Below are 25,590 nucleotides of genomic sequence, written 5' to 3' on the forward strand. Positions count from 1 at the left end.
GAGTGACATCGGTGTTAAAAAGTGTAAAGTTCAGTGACCATACTGTTAAGAATTGAAGTTTAGTGTCCAAAATGTTAAAATAGGTAAAAGTTAAATGGCCATGGGTGTAATTTACCCAAATAGAGGGATGTAAATGATAAAATTAGACAAATTTAGGGACTACAAAGGTATTAAGCCAAATAAAAAAAAGATCCCCCTACTATCTCCTGTATCTTCCCTGTTAAAACTTGTACATATTCCATATAAAACCCTCATTCCACGAACCGCCCCAAGAACCACCGCCACGTCGCCACCTCCTTTCTCTCTTCTCTTCTCCCTATAAAGAACCTCAACTATTTCATTTTTTCTCAGTGTCCTGACCATCCTACCCTTCTCTCCCTCCTCAACTCCTCCACTATGTGTGTTGCTGATCAATCCCTCCCTCCGCCGCCGCCACCACCGCCACCTCCACCGATGAAGCCTGTTGAGGTGCGATCTGTTTGGGATGGTAATCTTGAACACGAATTTAATATAATCCGATCAATAATTGATATGTATCCTTTGATTTCTATGGATACGGAGTTCCCCGGTGTCGTAGTTCGACCTATTGCTGAGGATCCTTATAACCGGTATCGTGATTCGACCTCGTGTTACCTGAATCTTAAAGCTAATGTTGATATGTTGAATTTGATTCAACTAGGGCTTACGATAGCTGATGAGGACGGGAATTTGCCGGATCTTGGTACTGATTGTTGTTATATTTGGGAATTTAATTTCCGTGATTTTGATGTCTCGCGTGATGCCCACGCGCATGATTCGATTCAATTGTTGAGAAGCCAAGGCATCGACTTCGAGAGGAATCTGGAGTGCGGGATAGAATTGGTGAAATTCGCGGAGTTGATGATGTCGTCGGGACTTGTCTTGAATGATGCAGTGAGTTGGATAGCGTTTCATGGCGCTTATGATTTCGGTTACTTGATCAAATGCTTGACTCAGAAATTGCTGCCGGCGGAATTACCCGAGTTTCTTCAGTTTGTGAAGTTGTTTTTTGGAGATAGGGTTTATGATGTGAAACATTTGAATCGATTCTCCGATATGTATGGCGGGTTGGACCGAGTAGGGAAGGCTCTTGGTGTGGAGCGGGTTATAGGGAAGAAACATCAGGCAGGATCAGATAGCTTGTTGACATTGCATGCGTTTCAGAAGATAAGAGATATGCACTTCAGGCACAGGAATGATGGAACATTGGACAAGTACGCTAATGTTTTGTATGGTTTAGAGTTGTTTACATGATCATTTCGTTGTAGATTTATCTTCTTTCTGACTAAGAAAGTGGGTTTTTCTTGTACACATTTCGGTTTTAATAGTAGCTATCGATTTAAATTCTTTTAGTTATCTACAATTCTACATTTTGCTTTGATCCTGCATTTTTATATTTTTGAATTTGGTGCTGTGCTCACTTCTGACTTTATTCCATACGTAACAGTGCTGGTTTTGCTAATACTTGGACTTAGGCAGTAGTTTGATTTGGAAGCAGTGCTTGCTTATAGTTCATCTTCTGGAAATCATAAATTTTGATTTGGAATAAGGATACCTTAGTTTCTTAGAATTTTGTGTAGATATCAGCAAAATAGTTGCTTCTTTCTGTGGATTCCTAGAGATGAAGCTAGCACTATGTGGACCTTTTGTTATTTTTCCTTTTGCTGTTGTTGATTTAGTGTTACATAATTGTTGCCTTTAAGTGTTGTAGAGCTTAAGTCAAGGGGGGAATTATGAGCATAATCAGATGATTGCTTATTTTCTGTTGATTCTTCTGGATGAAGGTGGAGGTAGCGTTATTTGAACCTTTAGTTTGTTTTGTATTCTATTCTTAAATATTTGATCTCAAGAGATGCCCTAGCAATGAGCTATATGGGAATGAAACAATGGAATGACCAGCAATGAATTTCTATGAAAAGTGAATGACTTTATGAAGCTTTGGGTACAGACATCACCTGGCCTTAATTGCAATCTATTATGGACCAACCATATTGAACATTTCCTTACTAATTTCAGTTTCTGATACATATCGAAATGTTGAAGACAACCATGATTTGGATTTGGAATAAGGATACATTAGGTTCTTAGAATTTTGTGTAGATATCAGCAAAATAGTTGCTTCTTTCTGTGGATTCCTAGAGATTAAGCTAGCACTATGTGGTCCTTGTATTATTTTTCCTTTTGTTGTTGTTGATTTAGTGTTACCTAATTGTTGCCTTTAAGTGTTGTAGAGCTTAAGTCAAGGGGGGAATTATGAACATAATCAGATGATTGATTTTTTTTTCTGTGGATTCTTAGGGATGAAGGTGGAGGTAGCATTATTTGAACCTTTAGTTTATTTTGTATTCTATTCTTAAATATTTGATCTTAAGAGATGCCATTGCAACGAGCTATATGCGAATGAAACAATGGAATGACCAGCAGTGAATTTCTATGAAAAGTGAGTGACTTTATGTACATAGTTTGCTTACTTGATATTTTTTTATGTGTGCTTAAGAAGCTTTGCATACATACATCACCTGGCCCTAATTGCAATATATTATGGACCAACCATATTGAACATTTGTTTACTAATTTCAGTTTCTGATACATATCGAAATGTTGAAGACAACCATGATCAACCATCTTATTTCTTCTCTCAAGCAACTTCTATATACTGTCTCACTGCCCTTGAGTTTGCTAAGATCTTAGTACACCCACATCAAAGGCTACTTATAAGAACTCGAAGTATTCATACATAGTTTGTGGTTATACAGCTGTTAGTACTGAAACCAAGTATGCTGAAGAACAAATTATGGATCTAACATCATGTATTTGTAGTTCATTGATCAATCAATGGATGCTCTTCTGGAAATGTATGAGCAATTTTCCTTTTTCAAAAATATAGAAAGAAGTGGTGTGGTTATATAGGGGAATATTTCAGCCATGTTGTAAAAATAAAGATTTTTTCATCATTTACCTTGTTAACTTTGGTATCTTGAACTCTATCCAATTTAAATTTTGGTGCTGCATAGTGTTAATTTAAGTCCCAATTCTTCTAGCTGTGCTTGTTGAATGACTGGGTTGCCGATTGGCTAGACAGTAGACCTTAGAACCAATGGAGATGTCATCAGAGTCTTAGTTTTTGGCTTTATAGTATGGCCTAGAGTCCCCCCTCCCCCTCTCTCATACTGGGACTTACCTAGAATGAGACTCATGATGCCTAATTGCAATATAGAGCAGATCATGACTTCTTTCTTTCTACATATATCTTGAAGGTTGACAACAAATTGCCATTTGTAACTATGTGTTAGGATTGTTGCTTTCAACCGGTAATGATAGTTGTCTATACTTATTATGTTGAAGATGATTCTTCCTGTGTCCAGAATCTCAGTTCTGTTCAAAATGGATAATCTTTGATTTTGAATCCCAATATTTTCCAGCTGTGAATACATTATGCCAGCTATTGGCCATGAGCTCTGGTTGTTGATGCAGATTGCTTGTCGATTTTGGCCAACAGTTAACCAACTGATTTTAGCACCTAAATGAAATGTGTTCTATCAATGAATGATATTGGTGTTGGGGTTTTCCCCCTTTTGTAAGAGCTAGCTGAAGTTCTGGGTCTACCCTGTTATCAAAAGCTTGGTTACTTATCTGAAGTGATATACTTGTTTTCTTCAAACATTAGTTTCTTAGTTTATGTAGCAATTTCTTCTAAATTTGTGTGGAAGAAATTTCTTTTGGTTCTGTTGGGCCATTTTCAAAAATAAGCTTTTCAAGTTCAAAAAGGAATTTGACTATGGAAATCTGATGGTGTCTGAGTTAAGTTGTATGTGCACTAGTGATGTTTTCTGAAAAACTGCAGATCTCTCACTGTCACACATTAACTTTTGAATTCTAACTAATGATCAAATGCAGTGTTTGTTAGTTCTTTTTCACAAATATCATGGTTCAAGATTGGATTTAGTGTATGAATTGCTATTGGTTAAGCATGGAAGTTTTGCAAAGATATCTAATGAAATGAGATGGTTTTGTATATACAGTTTAGGGGAATGAAGTATGCTTCATGTGAACATATGATCCTAATGAATGCTGTTTGTCTTCTGTAGATCATTTTGATTTGTTTACAGTAGTTGAAGCTGTCGTAATAGTCACATGCGCATTATGAAATTGTGGGTCTACCCTGTTATCAAAAGCAATTCATACACTAAATCCAATCTTGTTCTGAAGTAATATACTTGTTTCTTCAAACATTAGTTTCTTAGTTTATGTTGCAATTTCTTCTAAATTTGTGTGGAAGAAATTTCTTTTGGTTTTGTTATGCTTGTTTCAAAAATAAGATTTTCAAGTTCAAAAAGGAATTTGACTATGGAATAGTTGTATGTGTACTAGTGATGTTTTCTGCAAAACTGCAGATCTCTCACTGTCACACATTGACTTTTGAAATTCTAACTAATGATCAAATGCAGTGTTTGTTAGTTCTTTTTCACAAATATCATGGTTCAAGATTGGATTTAGTGTATAAATTGCTATTGGTTAAGGATGGAAGGTTTGCAAAGATATCTAATGAAATGAGATGGTTTTGTATATACAGTAAAGGGGAATGAAGTATGCTTCATGTGAACATATGTTCCTAACGAATGCTGTTTGTCTTATGTAGATCATTTTGATTTACTTACAGTAGTTGAAGCTGTCGTAATAGTCACATGAGCAGCATGAAATTGGTGTAACAAAATGAAAAAATAAAATTCAAGCAGCAGAACTCTGGAGTGGATTCTCTCCGTAAATGATTATTTATTCAATTTTTTTTTTTTTTTATTTTTTTTTTTATTTTTTATTTATGTTCGTGGATATTGTTGAGCAATTTTTCATGCCAACATTGATCACTCAGGACTCAGGAGGAGGTCTTATATTAGGGGCCGGAATGGAACTGCCCCCATACACATGCATACACATCTTGCCATGTGTATGGGACCCCACAAAATTTTCCCCTAATATAATTTCCAACTCAGGAGACTTCTTCTTACTGTACTTCTATATGATGTTGAGAATTACTTTTAACCATAATTCTCATAGATGTGCTAGACTATTTGGGGAAGTTAAAGTTTTGAATAGAGTGATTTGCAGATCCTTTTCCCTTACCAATATGATGTTTAACCTCATCATATTTTTTTTTTTGTTTTGAATTATAAGTATAATTCATCCTCTACATTAGTTATATTTGCTCTGCATTTTTGCCACATATTTGAACAAGCTGATTGTAACAATTTGAATTAGTTGACCCTATATTACTAATTTTGCTAGTATTTGGACTTAGGAAATAGTTTGAATTGGAAGCAGTGCTTGCTTATAGTTCATCTTCTGGAAATCATAAATTTTGATATAGGAATAAGGGTAGGTTAGTTTCTTAGAATTTTGTATGGATATCAGCAAAGTAGTTGCTTCTTTATTTGGATTCCTAGAGATGATGCTAGCACTATGTGGGCCTTGAAAATCAGCGAAATGATTGCTTATTTTATGTGTGGATTCTGAGAGATGAATGTAGCATTGTTTGAACCTTCATTTTTCTTCGTATTCTATTATGAAATATTTGAGAGTTTCCCTTAGAATATATAAGACAGTAGATGTCATAGCAACGAGCCATATATGAATGAAACAATGGAATAGCCAGCAGTGAATTTCTATGAAGAGTGGATGACTTTATGTATATAGATTGTTTACTTGATAGTTATTATGTGGGCTTAAGAAGCTTTGGATACACATATCATCTGTCCTTAATTGCAATTTATTTGGGATCAACCATATTGAATATTTCTTTACTAATTTTAGTTTTGTGTTACATTTGAAATGTTGAAGACACCCATCATATTTCTTCTCTCAAGCAACTTCTATATGCTTCATCTCCTTAACTTTGGTTTTGCTAAGATTTTAGTGCACCTTTGGTTTTGCTAAGATTTTAGTGCACCCTCATGAAAAGGTACTTAGAAAAAAGAACATGAAGAACTATGCATTTGTGGTTATACAGCTGTTAGTACTGAAACCAAGTATGCTGAAGAATATAGCACTAATCCAACATCATCTATTTATAGTTCATTCATAACTCTATGGGTGCTCTTCTGGAAATAATTGTATGAGCAATTTTCCTTTTTCCAAATATAGAAAGAAGTGGTGACATATAGGGGAATATTTCAGCCCGTCATAAAAAAAGATTCTTCCATCATTTTCCTCGGTAACTTTGGTATCTTGAACTTTATCCAATTAAGAAGCCTGATGCTGTGTTGCTTAATTGTTAGTTTTAAATCCGAATTCTTCTAGCTGTGCTTTTGATGACTGGGTTGCCGATTGGCTAGACACTAGACCTTAGAACTATAGTTAAAATAGGTGTGCCTCGAGCTCAACGCTCTCCAGATATGTCGCCTGAGAAGTCAAAAGGCGGTTTTTGTTCAGGAGGCGTTCCTTTGTGAGCCTAGCGCAATGCTGGAGGTGTGTCTAGGTGCAATTTTACAAGATGAGCATTTTTTTCAGGGTTCCAAGTTAAATAAGTGGTAGTTTGAATTAGGCCTTATAAACGAGTACCCTGAGGATGAGGAGGATGAGATTGAGAACCTTGTAGATGAATTTGACCTTATAGATGGCGGTGGTGATGATGACTATGATGCTATGAAGCATTGACTCGGGTGAGGTGCGGAGACGGGTGGGGGTGTGGGTGCGGGTTTGACATTTTTAAAAAATACGAGACACAGGTGCAGCGGGGCACGGCAAATTTCTATATAATTAATTATATATATATTACCTATAAAAAAATATAAAAAACATAAATAAGATTTAAAGTGATAAAAGTACACATATTACCTGCATACGGAGTGTAAATGTGTCATTTTTAAGCATATAAAGGGTAAATTGTGCTTGGCTCCTTACTGGAGAGGGTAACCTCTTTGTTTTTTTCTTTTTTAAAAAACTGAACACGGCGGGACACGTTTTTTCCGTGTCGGATGCGTGTCTGGCGAGTCCGACCCCCCTCCCCCAGCTATGATGAGATGAGACTTCAGTCTTGGTGAAATGTAGTTATTAGACTATTTGTTAAATAACTTAGGATTCGGTTGAACTTCAATCTTTTGATTTAGAATCTATCATTATGAATTTTGATTATGGAAGAGTTAACAGTCATGCTAGAATTTATGATGAAGATGATGGATAATTGGATATGGTTTAGTATTTGACTATTTATTGCAATGCTGATTGTTTTTTTTTTTTTTTTTTTTTATTATTTTATATATTATTTTAATTCAGTGCGGCTTGTGCACTCAGGCGTGCACCTAGGCTCTAGGACCCTCTGGCGCCTTTAGTAACTATGCTTAGAACCAATGGAGATGTCACTGATGTCCTAGTGTTTGGCTTTATAGTATGGCCTAGAGTTTTCTATCCCCTTCATACTTGGACTTACGTAGAATGAAACTCATAATTGCTAATTGCAATATACAGCAGAGTGTGACTGACTTCTTTCTAGATATATCTTGAAGGTTGACCACAAAGTTTCCATTTGTAACAAAGTGGCCTAGAGTCTTCTGTTGAAAGATGATTCTTCCTGTGCCTAGAATCTTAGTTTTGTTCAAATGGATGATTTTTGGTTTTGAATCCAATATTTGCCAGCTGTGAATACGTTATGTCAGCTATTGGCCATGAGCTCTGGTTGTTGATGGAGACTTCTTGTCGATTTTAGCACCTAAATTTAAAATGTGTTCTATCAATGAATATGATATTGGTGTTGGGTTTTTCCCCCTTTTGTAAGAGCTAGCTGAAGTTGTTGCTTTACTCTAGTTAAGTATGCACTAGTGATGTTATCTGAAGAACTGCAGATCTCAGAACATTGCACATTAACTTTGAGTTCTAATGATCAAATGCTGTGTTTGTTCTTTTTAACAAATATCATGGTTCAAGATTGGATTTATTTAGTTGTATGTGCACTGGTGATGTTATCTGAAGAACTGCAGATCGCAGACTGTTACACATTAACTTTTGAATTCTAATGATCAAAATCTGTGTTTGTTAGTTCATTTTAACAAATGTCATGGTTCAAGATTTGATTTTATTGTATGAATTGATATCGGTGTAAAAAAATGAAAAAGTCAAATCAAGCAGCAGAAACTCTAGAGTGGATTCTCTCTGTAAGTCATTATTTCTTCATTTTTTTAAAATTTAATTTTAATCTAATTTTGTAATTTTTATGTTTGTGGATGATTTATTAATTAATTATAATAATCTTATTCCTTAAATTTCTTATTGGTTGTTTTTCCACTAATTTATCTCCTTCCTTAATTAGAGTTGTAGTTTTCCTAACTAACAATCTGAAATCTGTGATAGTTTAGATTCGCCCTATAGATCCGGCTCAAAATAGATCTGAATTGACTTGTATGATTCGAATCGTGAATCGTAAGATTCTGTTATCATTGAGATTCACCCTATAGAATCGGCTCAAAATAGAGCTGAATTGACTCGAATTGTGAATCATTAGATTCTAACAACAGTGCATAATTCTCATAGATGTCCTAGATTATTGGGGAAGTTGTGCTGAATAGAGTGATTTGCAGATCATTTTTTTTAACTTCATTTTTTTTTTCTTTCTGAGTTGTAACTTATACTGTGCTACTGCTTTTCAACCTTATCTATCTATGGGGTGGGGAACTGATAGGGTGGGGATTACCTTGTGCTAAATTGCAAAATTTTTCATTCTACTTGATTCCTTGGTTCTTGTTATTCAAATGTTTTTGCGATCTTTCATGTATAGTTTTAGGAATCTTAGATCAATGTCATTTCTCTATGGAATTCATGACCGATAGAGGCTTTTGTTAAATAAACTAACTATTTCCGTTGGTTGATACTGTGGTCACAAGTGAATTGGCTTATACATTATTTTGACGTCTTTGGTGAACAGAAATTTGTATCTGCAGAAAGTGTTATTATCATTTATTTTTTTAAGAGGGAGCTGGAAGTTGGAACTTGGGTTTGAAACAGCTGCATTGCATGAGTAATTGCACAATTTGTGTTCATTAGCAGGATACGGTGTGTGTATGTCGACTACATTGCGAAATTCTGTGGTTGAGGCCATAAGTTACTAGAGGATATTTGGTACAGTGATTGGAATTTTGATGAACGTTCAATTGTCGTTTCAATTGCGAAAAAAGGTTTGAAATTTAAATGAGCCTAACGGTGAAGTATAGTGATACTGCGTGTATGCAGCCCTGGATCAATTTAGAAAAAGAAAGACATTTTGCTGCTTAAATGGGACATAAGATAACTATTTTGTTTGTGCTTGTTATTATAGACAGATAGTGGTGCTGATTCCTCTTAAAGAACAGGAAAATAATATGGCTCTTCAATCGTAAAACTTTATCCAGCAAACGGAGGATGAAGCCGGAGACAAATTAATAATTTATAGGTGATTTGCAAGCAAGGGAAGCAATGAAGCAATAATCAAAATTGGACAAGAAAATTTGTAAGTTTTTCTATACAACTTGTTTATGCTAGGAGGTTAGGATTATTACTTGGGGAAACAACATGCAACATGGTCCCCCATCAAAGGATAAGGTCCTCCACTAAACCATTTGTAGAAGATGATGTTTATCTTTGTAGGGCATTATATTATTTAAGGATAATTCCAAAAATAACCCCTGTGATTTCATGGATTTGCAGATGAGTGTCTATGTTTTTTTTTATTGACTAAGATTCATCGCGGTTAGCAAAAAAGGACTTGATGATCTTAAGTTGAAAATTTCAAGAATTAAATTTGTTTAGTATTTACCACATTTACCATGGAACTACTTCTTCGATTTTCCAAAATCATCATTTACGGTGTTTTCTCTCTAGAAACTAACTCTATCACTCCTAATCAAACAACACCTAAATGACCTCAAAACTAGAAAGTTGAAAAATTACCACATTTACCATAGAACCACGTTTTCGATTTTCCAAAATCACTATTTCCGGTGCTTTCTCTCTCTAGAAATCAAATTTCTCCATCTTAATAAGACAACACCTAAATGACCTCAAAACTAAAAAATTCAATAACTAAAGTTACTTAAAATACCATAAATTCTTGGAATTTTCTTTTTTGAGACCATCAATGGTCAAATTGATAGTATCAACCTTAAAGTCCTTGGTTACCTCTGTCCTCCTTTTTGAAACAAAAAAAACCACAAGCACCATTTTCGATGCTTTCTCTCTCTAGAACTTAACTTTGTCTCTCATACCCAAACAACACCTGAATGACCTCAAAACTAAAAAGTTCAAGAATTAAATTTGCTTAAAATATCATCAATTGTTGGAATTTTCTATTTTGAGGTCATCAATGGTCAAATTGATAGTGTCTAACCTAAAAGTCCTTGGTTTTGTTAATGGAATTTCTGCAACAAAAAAACCACAAACACACATCTGTAAATCGGCTAAACCACAATTTTATTCACTGAAAATTTGGGACCTCAAATTATAGTGCATTTAGCATCTGTAATCTGTTAGTGTTGAATATGATGAGACGAACTCAGCTGTGTGACTAACTATTGGGAGTTGTGGGAATAATCTGTCTGGATATATTTGTCTATAACATTAGATAGAAGAAGGGACCACAACATATACACCATATATATTGCAATCCTGAAGTTGATTTATAATATATAATATCTTTTGAGTCAATTTGATAGGAAAAGATAGCAATGTTTTATGCTGATCTCAAGTAATAACTTTGGGGGACCATTCTCTGTTTCAGTAGTTGTAGGAAGAAAGTGATCAGGAATCAATGTCATTTATAACAGAACTTTTTTATAAAGTAAAAGTTGTGCCTTGAAATGATCATTGTTTTCTTGGATTTTGTTCAATTCTTTGCCTTTGCTAATCTAAATCCTGTTTCCTGCCTTCTTTTTTGCCTTCAGTTTCACTGTTTTAGCCTGTAGATCTATTATTAGGGAAAAGTTGCAAAAATAAACCTTGTGATTTGGCCGATTTGTAAACACAGCATCGTGGTTTCTGTGCTTTGTGCAGTTTACAAACTCAGCTGTCTGAATATTAAAAAGATAGATTTTGCAAATTACTCAAAATACAAGGTCTGGTTTTGCGAATTAATTAAAGGCAAAAAGCATAATTAAGCCCCTGAACTTAACATGTTTTAAGGATCTGATCAATTATTTTTCCACATTGAGCCCTTGATCATTGATTTTGTTGTGGATTTGACCCTTATTTAACTTTTCCGCCGAGTTTAGGAGATGAGAATATCGATTTGACGATTCTAATGTTGAAAATCATAATGGGAGGGGAGAAAATCGAGTTTGGAAGAATATAATGGAAATTAATTTCTATAGTTTCGTTTTAACTTTTAATTTTTATCTCTCCTATTCTTATTTTTATTTGTCTATGTCAACAAGCTGAATCGCCCTAACGATGTATGTAGTCCAAACTCGAGGAAAAAGTTAAATAAAGGCCTAATCCATAATAGAATCAATGATCAAGGACTCAATGTGAAAAAATAAATGATCAGTGGTTTAATCCTTAAAACAGCCAAAGTTCAGGGGTTAAATTATGCTTTTTGCCTTAATTAAACCGTAAGTATTGTTTGGTTGAAAATTTGACTAACATATCCTTTAACTGCCAATTTCACACAACATAGAACCCGTTTGCAAAATTTTAAACCACGGGTCTGTCTTTGCAAATTGGTCAAACCGGAAGGTTTATTTTGTACTTTTTCTTATTATTATTATTTTTAGGCTACTAGCCACTTTAAAGTGACCTATTGACTTCTGAATTTGCTTACATTGATTTGTTGGTCCAGTGAACATGCTTTAAGTGATATAAATTTCAATTTGTTCAAATCCAATAACGTTCTGGCACGTGGATTTAGGGAGCTAATTATGTCACTTTAAGCGAGTTCAGGAGCTAACAAGATACTTTTGTAAGTTCAGGGAGCTAATAAGTTATTTGGGCAAAGTTTAGGATTCCTAATGTATTAAGCTTTATTTTTAATGTTCATATATGTATGCTTGAATGGTGGATAAAAAGCTGCTGGCTGTAGCTGTGATGTGTAGTTTGCTATGAAAATTTTGTCTTACTCCTGCTACCTTATTCGTAATGGGTATCTTTAACCATTAAAACTGTTCTGATGTTTATTCCTCCTTATTCACTCAAGTTATATTGTTCCTTTTTAGACGTTTCCATTTAGCCATTGGGGGATTATATGAATTAAGGGTCAAATTGGTCATCAATTTAATCTAAATCGAAGTTTAGTTATAAACTCGGCACCTAAGTTAGCCAATTTTGACACATTGGCCTAAATATATTCGGTTTCAATAGCGGGAAATTATAAAATTTGAGTCAATTTATCAAAATTTACTAACTTGGAGGTTGAGTTGATACATAAACTTTAATTTATTCGGAATAAATTGATCTTGAATGCTAAGTTTGAGGGTCATTTTGATCCTCTGTTAGGAGAGACAAAGAGATTGTTTATAAACAAATCTGTGCAAATAATAGTTGAAAAATTGTAAATGTGATTCTTAACGATTTTAATTTTTGGATGTTTTCATTTTAAGGTTGTTAATTGGTCGTTTATTTTCTTAATAGATTTTTATATTAGTAAATAAAGTTGAGTGATTTTTTATATCCTGTGTTTTTATATTAGTAAATATGTCTTAGAATATTATTATATAATTTAAGAATAAAATACAAAATAAAGGTATTACTTGCTTAACTATAAACCTTGTATCCTTTAATATTACAATACCGGTCTTGATTGTTTTATTTTTTTTAAGACGTGTACAATACATTTTTTATATTTAACTTATATTTTATGTAAGTTTAGATGGCTATCGAGACAATTTGAAAGTTCAGAAGGTCAATTAAATTTTTTGGACAAGTATAAAAAAGACAAGAGGTCCCTGAGTAGATAGTGGTCAATATTTAGCAGACACATGGTCCAGTTTGCTGCTAAAACAAGGTAAGAAGTGGGCCTTATTACACATGTTATTTATTATTATTATTATTATTATTATTATTATATTATATCTGAATATTTTAGAGTCATATCAGACAAGACTAGCTCATATAAACATAAATTTATTATATTATATTTGAATTTCTTTCATTATTTATTTATTTAAAATTGGATTGGATAACATTATTATAGTATATAGTTTATTAATTAGATTCACCAATTGGTGAAAGTGACATTAGACTCGTACTAGATTTATTATGGTCATATCACCTCTGGGTGTCTCAATTTTATGTACTCCTATTTTTGGGGACAATTAATGCTATTTTTCTTCTTTTTTGTAGCTTATTGTTTGCATAAAAATGATTGTGTTTTGAAAAAATTTACTAAATCAGAAAAGTTTTTATTTTAAAATAAAATATTTTTCTTATAAAGAAAAAAAAAACACAAAAATAGAAAAATGTGAACATTTCTTTTGCTTTCCGTTCTGTTTATTTTTTTTTTCTGTTTTTCGTTTTTCATGTTTCTTTTAAAGGTAAATCATTTTTTTCCACTTTTTTGAATTTTTTTCATTGATTGGAAAAATAGTTGATAGTTTTTAACTACTAAGACCATCTCTAGTGGCGGTCACTTGGTTGTTACTAAGTGGATGAAGTAACAACCATCCACTAGACAAGTTATTACTTTGATATTTCTAATTTAAGTTTGTTACCTCTGTTGGTAACAAACAGTATTTTAATCTCTAAAATCCAAAATAAAAGTGTTTGAAGGCCACGCCATTGCACTAGAGGGCTGGATCTGGCGTGTGAACTTCACACACCAGATTTGGCGCATGATGGCAAGGCGTGGCCATCAACAAACCTGCCTTTTTTGATGAGAAAATGCTATTTCATCATCGGCTTATTACAATAAGGTTTAATATATCATTTGTTTCTGAACTTGTTCAAAAAAGTTGATTGGTGTTCTTAACTTTTAAAGTATGTCGATAGATCTCTCAACTTGCATAAAATGTTCCGTTAGCTCTCTGACTTGTATAAAATGTAATCAATTAATCATATGATTGCAAAAAAAAGTAAGTTAAATGTGAAAGTTCTATTGCACGCGTCTTAAAAAAAAGTAAAAGGACCAAGATTGGGATATGTGGTTCTAATATTAGAGAAGATAAGTTTTAGGTTTAATACATCATTTGCCTCCTGAACTTGTCCAAAATGGTTGATTGGCCCCTTGAACTTTCAAAGTGTCTCGACAGCCCTCTGAACTTATATTTGTAAAAAAAGTAAGTCAAATGCGGAAGATATATTGCACATATCTTAAAAAAGTAAAACGACCAAGGTCGGGGTATGCGATTATAATATTAGAGAAGACAATGTTTTATAGTTCAATAAGTAATAAATTCTTTTTTAACATGTTTTAATCTATTTTGTGAAGTATGTAATAACATTCTAAGGCACATGTAATATATCTTTCGCATTTGACTTACTTTTTTTATAACCGAATGATTAATTGATTACATTTTACGCAAGTTTAGGGGGCTAACTGAACGTTTTATGCAAGTTCAGGGGGCTGTCGAGACACTTTGAAAATTCAGGGGGCCAATCAACCATTTTGGACAAGTTCAGGAGGCAAATGATGTATTAAGCCTAAGTTTTATATTTGAGTAAGTAAGAATTTTCCTTCTATTATATGAATTATGTAATAACATTCTAAGGTGTGTGCAACACATGTTCTGCATGTAGCTTATATTTTTACAATCAAGTGATTAATTGATTACATTTTATGCAAATTTAAGAGGCTAATTAAACATTTTATGCAAATTGATAGGAGGTCAGTCAAGCTTTTCAGACAAATGAGGACAAATGATGTATTAGAGTAAAACATTTTCCTCAACTTCTTTGAATTTTTTTCATTGACTAATACCGTATTTTTGGTCTACTTATTTTCCTGTAAACAAACGAACCTTGTGTTTTTTTTAGGGTAAATTTCAAATAAAACCCCTATGGTTTCACTAATTTTCAGATAAAGGACTGTGGTTTACTTTTTGTCAAAATAAGGATTGAGGTTTCAAACTTGGATTAATGCTATTAAACCATTTTTAACGACCTGAAAATGAAAATTTTCAAGAATTAAAGTTGTTCCATGTCATATTTTCTATGGAACTACATTTTCGATTTTCGAAAATCATCTTTTTTGGAACTTTCTCTCTCTAAACATTAACTTTATCTCTATTTACCAAACATCATCTAAACAATCTCAAAATAAAAAAGTTCAAGAATTAAAGTTGCTTAGAATAATAGTAGTTCTTAAAATATGTCATTTTTGAAGTCGTCAAAGGTGATTTTAATAGTATCAATCGAAAAAGTCCTTACTTTGTTAAAGTTGAAAACCTCAATCCTCGTTTTGACAAAAAGTAAACCAGAGTCCTTTATCTGAAAATTAATAAAACCACGGGGTTTTATTTGAACTTTACCTTTTTTTTTTTATTAGTATGATTAGGGTTGAGAAATAGTTGTTGACTTTAACTTCTATTGGACAACATGTTTCGACTTTAATCTGAACAATTTCATCAAAGATCACTTCATATTCAATTTTCTCTCCCCGAACAACACACCGAAATCTATCAATATCTTTTCAATTTTTATAGATTAATCTTTTGATATTTTAATTTAATACATTGATCTTTGATCAATCTCGTTACAAACTATTAAATGAGTAATACTCTTTTATCCGTGTTTAAATTCACGGTTTAACTTTTTACTAACTAATAGGTTAATGTGTGCGATTATAATTAATATGTGCGATTGTAGACCCGATGTTTCAAATTGAAAAATAAGGAGTTTGATTAATAAAAACAAAAATAAAAATATTAGGAACATAAATATGTTAAGATGAAGAGTGTGGCCCTGTAGGGATTATATGATAAGATTCTCCAGCCCACATCTTCCTATTGAAAAGACAACAATCTTTTCACTTTCAACAACTGCAATATATATATATATATATATATATATATATATATATATCTTTTAGTTGACAACTTTTTTTCCAAATAAATGATTGGGTTTTTGTATTTTTACAACTTAATCCAAGTTAGTATTAAACAATGTTATTTACTGTACTGAATAAGTAACTGAATTTGATCAATCACCATTAAATATGAATTTATTAAAACCATTTCAAAATTCAGATCTAATAAATCTAAATCTGATTATCAATAATTTGGTTATGTGAATACTAATAATCTTTAAAAATATATAAAAGAAATTCATAAACTAAAAAGTTCAAACAATACATTTTAAAAATTATAGGTAAGATCCACTTATCATTGATTGAGAGTTCTAAATGAAATGCCTACTTGGAACTCTCATAACATAATATAAAATCTCTAAAAATCTCTAGAACAAAGTTTTTAAAGGCAACGTGAATATTAGTGACATTATGATTATACAATCTCTAAGTACTATTTGTTGGTCTCTAATAAGACGGATTAGTTCTAAAGGGATGGATGAATAGAACTATTAAGTAATTTACATCTTTAAAAACTTTTCTTACTCAAATCAATATAAAACAGAGGGTAACTTCAGTCTACTGAGCTTTTCAGCAATTTAGTCTAATGAGATTACTTCAGCTTTTGACAATTTCCAACTCAGAAGATGACTCCTTATCAGAGGTTCTGAAAATTTATAACGTATGCAAAACTCAATGAATATTCAGAGTGTTAACGTGTGAGATAAATTCAGAGCATAACATAATTCAGTAGAAGTAAAGACAAATAGTATGAAAAGAAATACTCAACATATTTATATTGGTTTTACTTCTTGCCTACGTCCAGTCTTTAGAATATCATTTTTTAAGCTTTAATCCACTATCAATCTCTTTTAGAAGTAGAGAACAAACATTTACAAAATAGCCTAAGTTTGAACAAAGTACATTTCTTCACTCAACACTCAACTAATTCACTCTTTGCTGCTTATAACTGAAGCAACAAATCACTACTGATTTACAATTGAAAGATTATGAACTTGATTTGTGTTTTGCACTTTCTCTTTTTACAATATAACCCGTATATGCTTGAATTGCTTTGTTGGTTGTATATTTGAAATTGTTCTTGAGCTTTGCTTCAATAGGTAGAGATTCAACTAGTCGTTTGAATCCTGAAGGAGACCGTTAAGAAGAAGCATCCTCTATCTTCTCTGGATTTGTCGTTCTCTGTCGAATTTGCCAAATGGGGAAAAATTTTAGACTCAGAAGACCATTGAGAAGCTTCATCCAATAATCTTATCTGGTTTCTGATTTTTAATATAATTTGAGGGATCTAATTCCTTAATTGTAATTTTTGTCATAATCAAAACTTCATCAAATTTGGGTTTCAACAATCTTTTTCCATTTTGATGATGATAAAAATAGTCAGAGGAAGGAGCATATTTTACTTACTCCTCGATAATTACTGAACTCATGTGGATTCTGAATACTCTCCGATAAGGTTTGAGCTACTGACTTTGCTAATGATAAAACAATCAGAAGATTAAATATTTCAATAGCAAAAATACCAAAGCTAAAAAGAATATTAAAATGAGTATCACAGCTTAATAGTAAAAAAAATATCAGAGCTTAACATATATCAGAGCTTAACATATATCAGAGTTTAATAATGTTTGAAAAGTTCAAAAACATATCACAACATGATTTAATAAAATATTAGAGGATGACATAAGTGTGGACAATTAAAAAAATATTCAGAGCACAAAATTTAAGCACAAGTGTAAGTCAGTCAGAATTCAAAATTATATCATAAGTAATTACATAAAAGTACATAGCTATGACTTGGATAAAATCAAACAACTTATAGACCTATAGCTAATAACCTAGACTACTGAGTTTGATCTTTGTTATAGTTCTTTCTCTTTCTTGTTCTCCCCCTTTTTGTTCCCAACAACAAGGTGAGAAGAAACATCAGCAGAGGTGGATGTGGATTGGCAAGAATTTAACTGAATGATGAATTTCCGAAGTTTTTCAAAACTCTATATGAGTCCAACGTTTATATCATTGAAGATTTTGACGCTTTCAACAGAAAGAGTGTCTTGCCTGCTCATCTATATAAGAAGAGGTTGAAGTGCTTCTGAATTCTAGAGAGCGAAGATAGTGAGAGAATGGGAGTACTTCTGGAGAATATTGATAAGACAGTTGTTCAATGCCTTATGCTATTGGGAAATTATGGTGAGCTTCTAATCAAGAAGTTCAACAACTTTTTGATTGTTTTGGCGATACTGCAGAATTGTCACTAATTTCTCAGTAGGTGCATCACCAACTTGTCATATATCTTCACGAAGATCATGAATATTGTTACTAATAGTGCAAAGTCAGAAGTGATCTTATTACGGACATCTTTGGTGATGCCATACTAAGTTGTATTGTTGCCATTTTGTCCGCATAAGTATGAATCCCTTACTGACTAAGGAGTGCAACAACAGTATGGAGGAGGTTATTGATGCTAACCAATTCATTTAGAAGGATAATTGTTTCTCCGAGAGAATGAGCAATCATCTGAGAAGGTTGTGGGATAAGAGGAATGGAGGAGGAATGTGCTATTGCAAGTAGTCGATCAACAACGTCTTGAAGTTTATTGGCAATCTCCTCTTGAGAGGCAAGCCGAGTAGGCTGAGCAATTTTAGCTTTAGTCTCAATAATAAGAATCTTACCTTGATCCCTGGTCTAATTAGGTATTCTAGCCTCTTTAGAGTTGGAATAAAGTGATTGAGATTGAATCAGATCGGGACAATCGAAGTAGAAACATGTTAGGAAAATGTTTGCTGAATTATCGTAGCTCGCCAAGCAACCTCTGTTCTTCGATGGTTCTTCTTAGGTTGACTCTATTTCTATGGTTGACTCCTCACTAAGTATTCCTCGTCGAGTGGATTGTGTAGCCCGTCGAGTAGCTAATGTAGCTCGTCGAGCTCCTTGATTAATTTTGCCCTTTTTTTGCTTCGGTTCATGCCCGATTGTTCCTGAAATAACTTAAAACACTTATTAGACACGTAATAAGCAGAAGAAACTATAAACTAGGGTATTAAGGTTAGAAAAGCATATAAATAGGGCTTAAACTATGCTCTAGACTCTATATAATATGACGATAACACCTGTAAAATCAGAAACCAGAGAAGATCATTGGATGAAACTTCTCAATGGTCAACAATCTTCTGAGTCTCAAATGGCTAGTTTCCTCATTTGGCTATACGATAAAAGAACCATAAATCTCAAAGAAGGATAGAGGATATTTCTTCTCAACAGATATCCTTTGGATTCAAACGACTAATTTGAATCTCTGCCTATATAAGCAAATCTCAAGAACAAAGTCAAGTAGTCCAATTCAAGCGTATAAAGCTACATACGAGATATATTGCAAATCACGAAAATAGAGCAAAGAGGTAAACACGTATCAAAGTTAATATCTATGTAATTGTTAGAAGAGAGATTAGTTCAACACACTGTCTATCTGAAGAAATTGTAATATTTCGATTGTAATTAATAGTCATTTATTACTTCGGTTATAAGTAGCAAAGAGTGAATTAGTTTAAGTGTTGAGTGAAGGAATGTACTTCATTCAAACTTAGGCTGTTTTGTAAAAGGTTTTATTTTCTACCTCTGAAAGAGATCATTAGTGGATTAAAGCTGAAAGATATTCCGAGGATTGGACGTAGGCAAGAGATCGAACCAATATAAATCATGCTGAGTATTTCTTTCCCTTCAACTGACTTTTACTTCTATTGATTTATTTATGCTCTGAGCTTTATCTAACATATCAACACTTTGAAATTTCTTAAAACTGTGCATATTTTACTTATCATTCTTCAGAACCTCTAAAATAGAGTCATCCTCTGAGTTGGGAATCATCAAAAGTTAAAGCAATCTCAGTAGAATGAATTGCTAAATTGCTTAGTACACCGAAATTGCCTCTGATACTGAGATTACCCTCTGTGTTTTATTGAATTGAGTAAAACGTTTTTAAAGGTGGGAAAGTACTCAATATTTATATTCACTCCTCTTAGAACTAATCCACTTTTTGAGGGACCAAGAAGTGGTATGAGAGCAAGTGGTCTATTTTAAAGATATAACTATCTTGAGTTAAAAATCCTCCTAAATGGAAGTCAATAGCACCCCTCACCTTCCTAGAAATGAGACCACACAGATCCTCCTAGAAGGACTGTCCATTACCTAAGAAGATTCCTCCAACTGGCACAAAAAAAAAATCTGAGAAAGTGTTGCGACGAAACTTCCCGATCAAACTTCAATGGCTCACATCAAATGCCTTGCTACCCTACCATCTCACTGGGGGGGGGGGGGACTTCCTAATGTGGCAAACGGACTTATGGCCCATCAGGCCCAATAAGAAATAACATCAGAGACAAGAACCGATCCATACCCGCAAAGCAACGACTCATGGCCCAAAGCCTGTCATAATCCTCACTAGATCCAGACCTGCTCAAGAGCAATTTTCAGGTCCAATCTGAGAGGGCACCAAGGTCATCTTTCACCTATCCCAAAGTCTATATAAGGGCACTTAAGGCCTCCAAGAAAGGGGTCAAAATCTCTCTCTCTCTCTGTGCATTCTCTTAATTTTATCACTAACTTGATCATCATAATACATTCAAGGGACTATTCCCAACAAAGGTTACAGAGTCTACAGTATTCATCTCAATTCCACATTACCAAATAACAAATTAGAAGGAAAGACCAATATTTTAGATAGGTCACGAGATAAAAGCTAAATAATAGGTTATACAAATCAATATATTAGATAGGTCAAGAGGTCCTATTTAATTAACATAAGCAAACTAAGATTATGTGTAACACCCTGATCCAATACCATGTAGATATTGTCCGCTTTGGCCCAATTCCAACACATTGGGCCTCACGGCTTTAAAACGCGTCTGCATGTATTGGATTCACATCTTGCTAATAAACCCCAATCACCCCCTCTCCATTTTGATGTGGGATTCAGTTCATTACTGCCTCCATCGTCATTCCTTAAGGCCGCTCCTTGCTCAGGCCTTCTACCCCGGCGCCATCCCCTTCGGACCGGGTCGTTACAATGTGAATGGGTAAGAATATCAAATGAATTGCTATGTGACAAACAATTTTTGAGTTTCAAACTTCATTTGAAGTTGAATCATCAACTTGATTTGAATTTTAAATTTGTATTTGAATTAAGATAGGCCTATTTCAATAAAACAAAGGCCAACATGGTTAGCATGAGCCAACATTATGTGAGAAAACAACAGCCATTTATGAATTTGTGGGTTTGCAAAAATATTTCCCAGAAAATTTTGGATGTCATAAAAGATTTCAAGTTAGATTGTTTATGAAATTTAGATAACTATAAGGACCACTAATGGTCCCCTTTTATTTTATGTATAAGTTATTAATTTCATAATATTTTCTTCTCATAATTTTGTCACGATTCTTATTATATACAAACATTAAAATTAGTTTAATTTGAAGTACACATTGGTAATTTTAATTTGTTTTTGTCCATCCTATTTACTATAGTGGAGAAGATATATTATTTTGATAAAGCATGCTTTTGGAATAGTTGAGAATACTAATGGGTTTTATGTTTATATTAATCCTTTGAGGTTAATAAATAGGCATGTAATCTTCGATTTAAATGATATTTGAGAGCAATTGTTCTTAGTTATAAATTTGGGAATAGAATTTCTAGAAAATTATTGAGCTTGTGAGGTTTTATAAATTTCTCTTGTCAGTTGTTCTTAGTTACTCCAATGATCAAAGCTTTCCCTGTCCTGTGGAAACTGACACGAATTGGCCAAACCACTTAAACTTTGTGTTGTTTATTTTATTTTTATTTTTATTTTCATTTATTCGATTGATTCACATAAATCGGCTTTAATCTCCTAACAAGTGGTATCAGAGCGTCAGGTTCTTTGGTGATTTTTTTTGTTAGACATTGTTTCGTCTACAAAATTCAATATTGAAAAGTTTGATAGATTGGCGAATTTTGGTCAATGACAGCTGAAGATGCATGATATACTCATCCAAAATGGATGGGATGAGGCGCTTGAAGGGGTTAGAAAGAAGTCTACTTCTATAACGGAGAAGCAATGGAAGCAAATGGATAAAAGTTCACTCTCAATGCTATTCTCGTGTCTCTCGAACGAGGTTGTAAAGGAGGTCGCTAAGGAGATTAGCTCGACTGGGGTTTGACTGGAATTAGAGTCATTGAATATGACAAAATTGGTGATGAATTAACTTATGTTGAAAAGACAACTAGAAGATCTTCGCCTATGAAGGTACATCCATTAAAACTCATCTTAACGACTTTTCTGCAATTGTCATAGACCTCTAAAATGTTAATATAGAAATTGATCATATGAGGATTTGACTATTACCTTGTTATGCTTATTGCCACAATCATATAAGTAGTTAGGTAGACTTTATTGTATATGCTAGGGAAGAGATTACATTTAAAGCAGTTAAAACTACTTTAGTAGAATGCGAACTAATCGATAGCCAGTTGACAAAAAAAAAAAAACGAGTCTGTGGCGAGAGTCTTGTAGTTTGTGGAAGAACTTTTGAAAGGGGTCCGGCTAGTAATAAAGGAAAAGGTAAATATAAAATCTAGGTCTTACAAAAATCTAATTTGTCATTTTTGCAATAAAACGAGGCATATAAGAGTTGATTATTTTAAGAGGAAGAATCAGATGAGTGAAAAGGATAAACATGTTGAAAACAATACAAGCTAGTGTTGATGATGAGGATAGTGATGGGACGCCTTTAATGTCACTAAGGAAAGGGATAAATTTGAGTCTAATTGGATATTTGATTCTACATGCTCATACTACATATGTTCTTATAAGGAGACATTTTCTTCATTAAATATTATTACTGGTGGTTTTGTTTTGAAGGGTAATGATGCTACATGTAAAATTCATGGTATTAAGACTGTTAAATTGCATATGGATGATGGTATTGTAAGAACACTGACATATGTTTGCTATGCTCCTGATATGAGAAAAAATCGTATCTCTTTGACCACTCTTAATGATAATGGGTGCAAATTTGTTGTTTGTGGATGAGCAATGGAAGCTTCTTTTTGAGCACTTGTTCTAATAAAAGCCACCAATGTGGGTTCTATGTATGTACTCAATGGAAAGACAGTTAAAGGTTCAACATCTGTTTCATCTAGTTTATCTAATCACGATGCTTCCAAATTATGGCAACTAAGACTTGAGAATATGAACGAGAAGGGCATGGTAGAGTTATGTCGTAAGGTCTTTTAGGAAGTCAAAACAATGTTGAATTGAAGTTCTACGAGCATTGTGTTTTCAAAAACCACAAGTGGGACAATTTTGGCACTGGGATCCATATAACAAATGGTCCATTAGGGTACATTCATTTCGATCTGTGGTTCCATCGAGAGAGTCATCCATTAGTAGTATGAGGTACATGTTAACCTTTATCGATGACTATTCTAGAAAATATGAGTTTTCTTTCTTGTAAATAAGAATGACGCGTTTAAAGGATTCAAACTGTAGTATAAACATGTAGAAACAAAATGAGGAGATAAATCAAATGTCTCAGGACTAACAGTGGTCTTGAAATCATTTCTGGAAAATTTAATCAATTATATGAGAATGAAGGAATAATTAGGCACCGAACGAGCATTTATTAACCACAGTTTTGATCACATGGACCTTAATGACCATGCACTATTTAGTCATTCATCATTAGATCTATGCTTATTAGAATCCTAAGGTGGAGATTCAAAACATCCCGTAGTTTAGAATTAATAAGCCTAGATCTAACGGTGAATGACCAAATTCACTTGGTCATTAAGGTCCATGTGAATATTCTTGTTATTAACCATAACTGAACGATGTTGCTGAATGCGTGAACATAAAAATCATCGAGAGAGCTTGGTGTATATTGTCTAATGCTGGTTTAGAGAAGATATTTTGGGTTGAAGCTGTTGATTCAACTTGTTATCTTGTCAATTGACCTCTGCATGCATCCCTTAGAGAACCGTGAGAGGAGCGATGTCTGGAAGGTTTTGGAAGAAAATAAGAAATGAAGTCAAGATTGAAGGTGAAAAGGGAAAGGAATTTGGTGACATAGGGAGAGAGAAGTATAAGATGGAGACAGTATGATGTGGCACTGTGTTTGGCAAAGTGTAATCGTTTGGGTATCCTTCGTAAGCGTAATTGTTTGGGTATCTGTCGTAAGCGTAATCGCAGGGCATTGCTGGAATTAGGCTTACAGGGGCAATTGGATCTATGGCCAACGAAATGACATGCAAGGGCGTGAGGGCAGGAAAAAAGCAGAGGCATGATCGAGTGAAGAAAGTGGAGAAGACGAAAATACCCGTAAAATAGAAGGTCATAGATGGACCAAATGAGATCAATTGAAAATTTTGGACAATTATGCTCAATTTTATTATTCGATCCCTCCATCTTTAAAGTATAAACATAATTTTTCATTCATTAAACAATCTTAAGTATGTTTTGACGCTTATATGCATTTTGAGAAGAAAATTAACTTTCATTTTTTCTGTTCTATCCATGCCCCTCACGTAAAAAAGTCTCTATTTATTTAAAATAATATATTATATGGGCCAGGAGTATCGGCACACGAAAATTGGAGACTTTTTCTGTGTGTGAGGCATATACAAGAATAAAGTATTATCCTCCTATATATTAGGTCTAAAATTCGTGAACAGTTGTAAACTATATATAAGTTTGATAACAAATTTAATAAAGATAATGTACAAATTTAGTTCTATGTTAATCTTTATATACAAATATTTATCAAATAATGCAATTTCAAGTTACATTAACGTACATTTATTTTTTCATTTGTAATTTTATGTTTTGACCACATTCTAACCTCCAATATTGTTTGGTATCTAATAAGGGAAAACTCTTGAGGGCTCCGAAAGTTTTATGTCAAATGGAATTCCTTCTATAGACATATTAACATGTGAGGTCGGAGGTCCTATACACATGCCCATATATATGGGGAGAGTTTCATTTTGTGGGATGTCAATATGTATATAGAGGGTTTTCCATTTCACATGGAACTCTCGGAGTCTCATATAGTAAGGTTTAAAATTACACATATTCTATCAATAAAAAAACCCATATTCCATTAATGGGATTTAAAATTGCATTGTATCGTAAACGTTAAATTTAAGATTTCTCTATTTCGTATTTGGAGACTAAATCTGCTCTTCCTCAATAACCGAAGAGCTGAAAAATTTCATATTATATATATGGCCTATCACCGATTTGGCTCTCCAAACTAAACCTTCAAAGTCAACTAGGACCTTAAACTATCAAAATCATCAATTTGATCCCTAAACTAAATACAAATTATCAATTGAGTCACAATTCTATTCTAAAATAAGAAATTGTGACTATTTGATATGGACTGTAATGATTTCTACGTTGGTTTAAAATTAGTTTGGAGAAAAAAGTCTGAAACTGTTCAAGATTTTCGATGCGACATAGATTGATGATTTTTTATTAGGATAAATGATTTTTGCTAATATTATAACACACGTAGGCATATAATTAATGTCATGTAAAATAAGAAAATTAAATTGGAAAATG

General features: G+C 33.3%; 1 protein-coding gene across 1 annotated transcript; it reads left to right on the forward strand.

Annotated features, from left to right (window-relative positions):
- Positions 1–246: 246 nt before the first annotated feature.
- Positions 247–1,374, forward strand: LOC136210045 (probable CCR4-associated factor 1 homolog 11). The gene has a single exon (XM_066001720.1). It carries the CDS (start codon positions 397–399, stop codon positions 1,270–1,272), a length of 876 nt encoding a protein of 291 aa, XP_065857792.1. The 5' UTR covers positions 247–396; the 3' UTR covers positions 1,273–1,374.
- The last annotated feature ends 24,216 nt before the right edge of the window (positions 1,375–25,590 follow it).

Source organism: Euphorbia lathyris, chromosome 10 (genome assembly GCF_963576675.1).
Source record: "Euphorbia lathyris chromosome 10, ddEupLath1.1, whole genome shotgun sequence".
Lineage (NCBI taxonomy): Eukaryota > Viridiplantae > Streptophyta > Magnoliopsida > Malpighiales > Euphorbiaceae > Euphorbia > Euphorbia lathyris.